The following is a 10,094-nucleotide window of genomic DNA, read 5'->3' as shown; positions in this document are numbered from 1 at the left end:
TAACACGTATACCAAAGTAATATACCGCTATTTTCTCTGTCACTAGCTCTTTCTCTTTTTCATTGGTGCCAGCTGTGGTGAGCCCGGCTCGAGGGTCAATATTTCAGTAAGGCTGGAACTATCCTACTCGTGTGGTTTGAATTTATTTTATCTTTGTTTGTTCAATAGTAACTTAATTTATCGTTTTGTATCAAATTAATCCGTGCATCCTTAAAATCACTTACAAATTTAATTGTTATTCGATTTTGAGGATAAATAATTATTATTTATTAATTTGGTGCAAGCATAACGTGCAAGTACGATGTTTAGCAGTGCAATAGCTACTCCCTGTTTAGGATACTCTTTGACGACACAAATTAAAGCAGAATCACAAAATAAATTTTTGCTTTCTCTTCCCAGTCCTACTATTTCTTCGATTTTTTACAAATTATCATCCATTATAGTATTACTTTGGAATATAAAGTAGACATGCCAAAGAAAAAGTGGAGAGACATATACCAAGTTTCTCCATAGCCAAAAATATTTTTTTTTTCTTTCAAAAAAGTATTTTTTTTAAAATTTGAAGTGTTTCGCCAAACTTTTAGAAGAAGAAAAACGGTTTTAAGTAGAAACGGAAGCAATTTTGGAGAAGCAAAAAAAAATAGTTTATCTACGAAAATACTTTTGAGAAAAATACACTTAGAAGCAGTTTTTAAAAAAATGGTCAAATATTAATTGCTACTCAGAAGTATTTTTTAAATTAATTAATTAAATACAAATTACTTTTCATCAAAAGTACTTTGATAAAAATAATTTTAAAAAAAATACTTCTCAGCAGATTTTTGTAGTTTGGGAAGAAGAAAAAACTTACGGCGTAGCATTTCACACTTACGTTACCTTTTTTTTCTTTAAGGTTTTCTACGTTGATAACTCCCAAAAGTTTAGCGGCTCGACACCCTTCTTTTTATGTTTCTTGGTCCTAATCATTTGTGTGGAAAACTTACATTGTGCACGCGAATTTCTTTAGAAATAGTTAAATTGGGACGTGTTCTTTTGAAACAAGGCAGAAATTTGATAAATATGTTGGTGAAAATCAATACAAACTTTCTACTTCTCCGAAAATTTTGGTGTCAATATATTCCGTTCTATGCGCCTCTATTGTTGCTCGTCTTTAGTCTCACTTCCCAACTCTTCATTTTTCACTGTTGGTATCATTGTCATTTGTGTTCTTGTTCTACATGACATTAGAAAGATACTAGTGACGCTAATACAATATTTTGAACACTTGCCGCATCTTCAACTTACACTAATTTCTTTTCTATAAATAGGGTTTCAAGTTTTTAAAATTTTGTCCAAATTCATGAAGCTAGCAGCTAAACACGACTGATTAACATTCAACATAGAGATTATTATTATTATTATTTTTTAAAAAGTTTTTCTGTTACACTAGGGGATTAGGGAGGACAACCAATATTGAAGCTACATCGATTGTGTGAGAGATTTTCAATGGTATCATCAGATTATAGTTTATTTCTTTTTGTCCTAACTTTCCTCTTTAAAAGAAGATAAACTTGGACCAATTTAAATTAAATTTCTTCAACTATTTCCATTATATTTCCCTTTATCTTTTCTTCATTTTTCTCCTTTTGAAGGCTACAATAAAGGAAGAAAGAAAGCAGTAGAGTAACCAATGAACCGGCTTTAGAAAGATCATAATCATAACTTTATATCTTCCCACCGCCACATCAATGAAATATGAAGAAACCAAGCCTCACGCAAAGGATAACGAAAGGAGAACAACCAAGAAAAAAAGGAAACAATTTTCCACTGAATTAACGGCGGAAATTATTTCGGTCAAAACGGGCCAACTCAGCAACCCATATCATAGTTCGTGAATCTGACTGGATATAATGGGACCCATTTTATCACTTTTCAGAACTTCCACGTGTTCCCCATCAACTGACGGTGAGCCACCCCAATACCCCACCCATTCATTTGTGTCTCTACACACCGTCTCAATTATTCAGCTGCCTGCCACCGTCTCCATTTTTAACTTTGCATCACAATTCTTGCTATGTAATAAGGATCATTAGCAGTATTTTAGAAAATACAACGACGGAAAGAACGTTCTTTAATTGAGTTAAGCAGAGTTGAATTAATATATTATATAAACAGATTTTACTTAAACTATAGAGCTTGTGATTTCAAAACTTCTGCACCTCTTTGTAGACATTATATATGGATCATGTAGGCCCAGAATTTTCCTAATAGATTTATACATAAGTTTTGTAGTGTTATAATTTAAATGTACTTTGTGATATAGTCAATTCTTGTACAAAGTTAAAATATAATTTTGGGATGGTATAACGTATATATTCACTATTTTTTCTCTTCTTCTAACAAGCGATAGAAGGTTTTAAAAGATAGTGTGCCCAAACATCCAACCTAACTCTTAAACCATTGTTATAAAAACATTAAGAAACTCAGTATCAAAAGTATTAAAGCATAAGATTTTAAGTTTCACAAATAAGAGATGATTTATTGACATTAGTAGAAGTTTGTGAGGATCCAAAAAATTAAAAATGAAGCTACTTGTTTAGCAAAATATGAGCTTGAAAATTTCTAATTTTTATTGGGTATGACTATTAAATATAATATATTAATTATTTTTAATTCAACTAGCAATAGTATAAAATCAAAAGATATGCATATTGATGTTATCATAGATAGCTAAGAGGTCTTATTTCTTTTCTGTCTTCAAAATTATAGATAAAAAGAATTTGCAACCTTGAATGTACAAATTAAGATCACCAAATGATGAGAGTCTTAATATTGAATATTTTTTAAAACACAATGGTCATTGATAGCTTAAACATATTTTTCCAACTAAAAATATTAAGAGAAATAGTATAAGTAAAAGATACTACTTTAAATAATATATTCAATCAAATAAAAAAAATGATTCTTTTTTAAATGTCAATATTACTTATAAAATAATTTTAATAATTCTTGTAACAGTTCCTTCAATGGAAATAAGTTTTCAAAATTAAAATTGATAAAATCTTACCTTAGATTAACAATGGTTCAAGAGAGATTAAATGAATTAGTGGTAACAGATTGAAGAAGCATTTTTAATGACTCTATCTACAAAAGTTAAAATAATAGATTTCAAATAAAAATTATGATAAATAAATTAAGTCCTTTCATTAAAGTTCGGCTTTAAACCTCTAATTTTGTGAGCCGCCCCGTAGAACCACGTCATTTAGGTGATTAAACTAGAGGCAATAGATAATTGGGTAATACTATGATTTTCTGGCTCAATCCTAGAAATTGTGATTAAATCTTGTTTCACCAAAAAAAGCAAACAAAAGAATCTTGATAGTTGTTTCACCTCCACAGCATTAATCTTGTGGTGCTAGCTGGAAAGCAAAAAGGATAAAGGAAAATTCCAGCCATATTTTACCCGGTCCAGCCAAACAAAGAACCGGTCAAACCGTTGGTAGAAAACGGTCAAAACTCTCCTCATCGGTTTCTCAACCCCATCCACTGACATTCCACCACGTGTAATGACCCTACAGGTGTAGCCCCAGGAATCCAATGACAACTACTTTCTCACTTTCCCCCCCTATATAAAACAGTCTTATATCGTAGTCCTCTTTACTTGTGAGTAGTCTCGAGCAACTAAATATGGCGCGAAAAAATTGCGGCTTTCCGGCAGGTTTCCCGTCATTTCCCCTTAGTCTAGCTCTCATTTTCTTCCTCTCCGTCAATCCCCTCCGGCATTGCTCTGCCGGTGGCCATGACTACCGCGACGCCCTCCGAAAAAGCATCCTCTTCTTCGAAGGCCAACGCTCCGGCAAACTTCCACCCGACCAACGTATAAAGTGGCGTAAAGACTCCGCCTTGTACGATGGCGCCTCCGCCGGAGTAAGTAACAATTATAATTTCTCAATCCCAAGCTAGCTGGAATGTAAATTTTTAAAATTAATTTATGTATAACTAGCTTTTTACTTTTCAACCCGCAATTAATATGAGAAAGTTTCCACATGATAGAAATGGTTAGTAATTGAGCTAAGTTACGCGTGACGTTTTGTACAGGTGGACTTGACAGGAGGTTACTATGATGCCGGGGACAACGTCAAATTCGTCTTTCCAATGGCGTTCACTACCACATTGTTGTCGTGGAGCATAATAGACTTCAAAAGGAACATCGGAAGTGAGCTTGGAAACGCCGTGAAGGCAGTGAAGTGGGCGACGGATTTCTTGTTAAAAGCGACGGCTAAGGAAGGCGTCATATATGTGCAAGTGGGTGATGCATTTTCTGACCATAGCTGTTGGGAGAGGCCAGAAGATATGGACACTTTGAGAACTGTTTACAAGATTGACCAGAATCATCCTGGATCAGACGTCGCCGGCGAAATCGCTGCCTCTTTGGCCGCCGCGTCCATTGTTTTCCGGTCACTCGACTCTTCTTACTCTGGTCTCCTACTTGATCGTGCCGTTAAAGTAAGTCTATACTGTTTCTCTTTGGTCTTTTCTCTACTGTTTTAGCTTTTTTCTTTTCGCTTTATTCTTCCGGAATAACAATTGTTTGCGATGTATATAAAATGTACGTACTACTATACACTTTTAAGCAACTTAGGTTAATGCTGACATTTTATTTTAAAAAAGTGTCTTAATTAAGAGATAAGGAGTAATATGTGTTGTTGCATGAAACTATCCCACATTATCGGGTGTAATTAGTAAGCATGGACATAAAGTTTAAGAGGGAAATAATGTATAATTTAGCAAATCCAGGATAGGTCCATAAAGTGTGGATTCATTCTCTAAAGTCTCAAAAGCGAAATGCTTTGGGAAGTGTTGTCTTAGTGTCCTTTTCTGGATATTGGTCTGGAAGCATTAAATAAGTTTGTTGGGTCCTCCCAAGAATTTCCCCATATTGCTAATTGGCCTTATAGTTGTACCCAATCCTCCTTTGGGAATTACCAAGGACGGGTTTACACTAGCTTTTCCACTAGTAAACTAGAATTTCTTCAAAACTAGAAGGGATATTACTAGCATTTTTCTTTAGTTTTTTCCCCCATTTTGTCAAGCTAAAGCTAAGTTACTAGTGTGGACATATAGTTATTTCGTGTAACCATAGTCATTTTGCATGTGAATAGATGGTGTGAACAAAGACCGGGGGGAATCATTATATCAGTTGTGTTTTAAACAAGACCTTGCTTTTGGAAATAATAAGATTACATTCAGTATACCTTAGATAAAAACACTCACCATATTCCAAATATCACTATCAACCCCAGAAAAAGGAAAAGATAATATGACCGTTGTATTAAAACGGTCTCGTGTTTTGTAGGTTTTCGAGTTTGCCAACAGGCACAGAGGTGCATACAGCTCCAGTTTGCACTCTGCGGTTTGCCCTTTTTACTGTGATTTTGATGGATACCAGGTAACTTTACTTTTATTAAGAAAATTATCTTGTTCGCTGATCAAGTTAATCAGAATTAATTTTTATATTATCAGCATATATTAACTTAAATCTTTTTGGGTATCGTTGATATTAAACAGGACGAATTGCTTTGGGGTGCGGCGTGGCTACACAAAGCAACAAGGAGGCGTCAATACAGAGAGTACATAGTGAAAAACGAGGTTGTTTTAAGAGCTGGAGACACCATTAATGAATTCGGTTGGGATAATAAACACGCTGGGATTAATGTCCTCATTTCCAAGGTTAGTCTGTTCTAGACTTAATTTATAACCTGGATAAGGAGATATTACTTACATCACTTATTAACTAATCCACTAGTAGTATATACTACTCATTTCATATTCGTCTTATTCTTGGTTCCCCATAATACATTGATATTGGTTTCTTTCTTGTGTCTGTACAGTACTTATCAAATCCTTGTCTCATTTATGACTTAGATTTATTCTTCTGGTACTGTGATTATCTATTCTTGACTTGTTCAGAAAAAATGACTGCCAATCACATGGTGTAGATATAGTTATCTGTATCAGTGTTTAGTGGATATCCATTGGTGGGGTCCTCTTGGCTACTGCTCTTTGAAAATTAGAGCAAGTGTGATTATTTCACATGATAGTTTACGTTATGGGCTCCATGTGTGTTTTACTTGAGAATATTGTAGTTTTTTTTAATGTAGCGTCCTTGCGTGAAGTAACTAATTCACCGGATATTTCTAACTAATATTTAGACAAATAAAAACAATTACCTAGCATTTACTTGACAATTATCCTTACCCTTCAATTATCCTATTCTCGCCTCAATAAAAAATATCATACTAAAACATATAAAAGCTCAAGAAAAAATGGTTTAAATTATCCAACCTTTTACAATGTCATGTGATTCATGGAATGGAATGAGCTATCAAAAGTATTAGTCAAATAGTGTACAATTTTATGTAAAATTGAACAGGGAACTGAATTAAGCAGTAAAAAGCTGCGGAAACTGTGAATTCAAGAGGAAAACAGGAAAGCCAAAAATGTTAAAATGAAAGTAGGAAAAAAGAAGACTTGAAAGGTGAAGCCTACAGAAGTGCTCCATGTGAAGTGTATATGCAAAATATAGATAAAATAAAAAATGACCCAAAAAAAGAGAGCTTGGGAGTAGTCTTTGAAGTAATGGGTATGTGTTAAGAGAGGGGTCCAACTTGGATCAGTGACTTTACTGGTGTAAGCATGTGCTAAAAGTTGTGGGAGGTCAGTTACTAATCTTCCCTATACAGTATACATACACAGATATATGATACAAGTGGCAACTATCTGCTTTATATTTTCGAAAACAGTGTGATTATGACTTACCATTATAAGGGGAAGGGGTTTCCTCCTCCAGTTTTGACAGTACTCATTTTGGCATAATATTTTATTCTCCTATTGGTCCCTTTTTAACTAAAATTTTGCCCACAGAATATATATCTGACAAGTTGGCTTGTAAACTGTGCTTAGATTCTTCTTAGCTATTCTTTCAACCAACAACTAGCTAGATTCAGGATTTATTTTACTAATCTTATTATTAGCTTTTATTTAGCACTCCAATATTACTTAGCACCTTAATTTTAATTTGGTTAACATTTCAACAGGAGGTGTTGATGGGAAGAGCACCAGATCTAAAATCCTTTCAAGTAAATGCAGATGCCTTCATCTGCTCAATATTACCTGGAATTTCTCATCCCCAAGTGCAATATTCTCCGGGTAACAAAAGGCATTATCTGACTACTACTTTCGAAAAGTGAATGCTGAAGAAATACTTAATAATAATATGAAAGAACTGCGAGTGAATTACAATATAGTATAATACTAATAATGTTTGTCATTTTGTTGTTGTGGGTGAGAAGGTGGACTCATTGTCAAACCTGGCGTTTGTAACATGCAGCATGTGACATCCTTGTCCTTCCTACTGCTCGCTTACTCTAATTATCTAAGCCACGCCAATCATGCCGTGCCATGTGGCTCCATCTCAGCCACCCCTGCTCTCCTCAAACATATTGCCAAACGTCAGGTAATTTTGCACCCACCCAATGTAATTCTTCAAAAATTGAGTATAATTTTTATATCGTGATAGTGAAATTTTGTTTTACACTATCAATAACATAAATGATAACAACAAATAATAATTCATAAGAAATGAGATTCGAAACCTAAAACATTTGACATATTACATGTTGCAATAAGTAAGTATGCTTATAGTGTAAAGTATTTTTAAGCATATAAGTTAATTCCTTAAAAAATTAGGATAAAAATTGGAACCAATGAAATCAGAACCTACTACTACGTTTAATATCTTGGAATGAAACAGGTTTAGATTTCCGTCGACTATATTCTAGATTAGAGTCGCACTTCAATAGTGATCATTTCGTCTGCACCTAATATTGTTTTGAAGTAAAAATTACGATACAAGCTCTTTCAGTCACTTCACTCTCCCTATACAACCAAAATTAAAAGGACCCCGTGTTCTTTAAATTTCCTCAAATTGCGGTGAATGAACTTGAAAAAACTTGTGGGCCCATCTGCCCATTTCAAAGTCTTAAATCTTAATTACCTTTTGTTGCAAGAAATCAATAATATTGATATGAGATCTCACGGATCATTGTTCCACATATCCATCCTTCCAAGTCGTTGTGTTGTTACTATTTCTTGCTCATTATTGTATTTCTTTTCAAGAATGTTTTCACTATGCTTTTAACGAGTCTATTGTCTGTCGGAACAGCCTTTTTACTTTCACAAGGTAGGGATAAAGCGTGCTTATCCTTCTCCGACTTCACTTGTACGATTACACTAGATTTGTTGTTGTTAATGTATCCATCCTTCAATGTCATTATTTATGCCTTTTTAAATTAATTTTTGTGTATATAATATCATAAATCTTCAATAAAACTATACATTGGGCCTTACAGGTGGATTACATTCTTGGAGATAATCCGCAAAGAATGTCATACATGGTGGGGTATGGTCCACGTTACCCATTAAGGATTCACCACAGAGGTAGCTCTTTACCATCTGTGGCGGCCCACCCAGCCCGTATTGGGTGCAAAGGAGGGTCCAATTATTTCTTATCACCAAATCCAAATCCAAATCGCTTGATTGGTGCTGTTGTTGGTGGGCCCAATATAACTGATTCCTTCCCAGACGCAAGGCCATTCTTTCAGGAGTCGGAGCCCACTACTTACGTTAATGCGCCATTGGTGGGCCTTTTGGCTTACTTTTCAGCCCATACTTGATCTCTTCCAATTTAAAGAGAGAATAGAGTGGTGTGCAAAGGCCACCCTCTCTATACCATATATTATTATTGTTCAACATTCTATTTCTTCCTTATTCAATCAACGAAGAAACTACTACGACTAGTCTTTTTATTTCACTATACCATATGCCAACTATTAATACAACAATGTCTTGTTCCCTATTCAATCGATGAACAAAGTACTACAAGTAATCATTTTTTCACTATATATGCCAACTATTAAAACATCAATGTCTTCTTTGACTTCTCCATGTGCCTTCAAATTAAAAATATAGATAGGTTAGTGAGGAAAATAAATTTTGCCCATAAGTGATGAAAGTCATTTTTTTTAATCTTTTAATGAAAATTCTTTTTTTTTTTCTTGTTTTGGAAGTGACTTCCATCTTACCAAACATGAGGAAATAATTCTCTAATGAGAAGTATTATCATGAAAAACGACTTTTTAATACGAAAGATGCTTACCTTGTAATTATGATCAAAATGAGAAGGAGTACTTTTTGTAGATGTTGAGCTGAGTTAGAGAGGTAGGCCTAGGGGAGGAAATTTCATACTATCGGTCATATTGCCCTGCGTTTCTTTGACATTCTGTATATGGATACTGTTCTCATCTTTTTCTCCTGTCTCAAGAGTTCTGCAATGAATATTAACTCTAATTTAATCAGTAAGTTGTTGATCGTAGGAGCAATTGATGTATGCTGGAACATAATGTGGATTTCTTTTACTAGTCCTATCAATGGGCAAAAATAACACAAGTTCAAAAGAAAGGATCAGCAGCCTTGTATTTTAATAAATAAGGTGGCAACATTTTCTATGCACAACCAAAACCACATTTTCATTTTGTGGGACTAGTAGCAGCAGCGCTAAATTCACCAAGTCTCATTCTCAATTTTGGCTTAGTAGATGACATATAGCTGAATATGCTTATTCTAAATGCTAATCAAAAAAGCCAGGAGTTGTCTATAAAAAGTGGTACGTACCATCATCGTTACCCCGTCGTTTCTTGTGTCTATTCTCAAGGGTAAGAACTCTAATAGTTCTTAAAAGATTTTTAAAATTTACATTTTCGAAAGCATCATGGACGTACTACTATCTCTATACACGTTATTTAAACTCAAGTAATTGGGTCCTAAAGATCTGTAACTAGATGCAGTTGTAGGCTACTATTATGTATGCATTCTGCCAGAGAGTAGTTCATATGCTCTGTTTGTCTATCCTTTAGCAAAAAGAGGCAGCAACAACAACAACAACATACCCAGTAATATCTTACACCGTGGGGTCTGGAGAGGATAGTGTGTACGCAGACCTTACTCCTACCTTGTGAGGATAGAGAGGTTGTTTCCAATAGATCCTCGGCTCAGGA

General features: G+C 34.5%; 1 protein-coding gene across 2 annotated transcripts; it reads left to right on the top strand.

Moving 5' to 3' along the window:
- The first annotated feature begins 3,627 nt into the window (after window positions 1-3,627).
- LOC107774012 (endoglucanase 8-like) lies at window positions 3,628-9,481 on the top strand. 2 transcript variants are annotated; one of them, XM_075222390.1, is made up of 7 exons: window positions 3,628-3,906; window positions 4,078-4,485; window positions 5,336-5,428; window positions 5,548-5,709; window positions 7,077-7,188; window positions 7,332-7,495; window positions 9,414-9,481. In XM_075222390.1, the coding sequence occupies exons 1-7, from the start codon at window positions 3,667-3,669 to the stop codon at window positions 9,438-9,440; spliced, it is 1,206 nt and encodes a 401-aa protein (XP_075078491.1). In that variant the 5' UTR covers window positions 3,628-3,666; the 3' UTR covers window positions 9,441-9,481.
- Window positions 9,482-10,094: the final 613 nt, after the last annotated feature.

The sequence above is a fragment of the Nicotiana tabacum genome, chromosome 10, assembly GCF_000715075.1.
Source record: "Nicotiana tabacum cultivar K326 chromosome 10, ASM71507v2, whole genome shotgun sequence".
Taxonomy (NCBI): domain Eukaryota; kingdom Viridiplantae; phylum Streptophyta; class Magnoliopsida; order Solanales; family Solanaceae; genus Nicotiana; species Nicotiana tabacum.
Note: the sequence above shows the minus strand (reverse complement) of the source record. Positions and strands in the feature narration are given on the sequence as shown.

Coding starts and splice junctions, on each gene's coding strand:
- LOC107774012 (XM_075222390.1), top strand. CDS start 3,667: ATGGCGCGAAAAAATTGCGGCTTTCCGGCAGGTTTCCCGTCATTTCCC. Junction 3,907..4,077: donor ACGATGGCGCCTCCGCCGGA/GTAAGTAACAAT, acceptor CGTTTTGTACAG/GTGGACTTGACAGGAGGTTA. Junction 5,429..5,547: donor GTGATTTTGATGGATACCAG/GTAACTTTACTT, acceptor GATATTAAACAG/GACGAATTGCTTTGGGGTGC.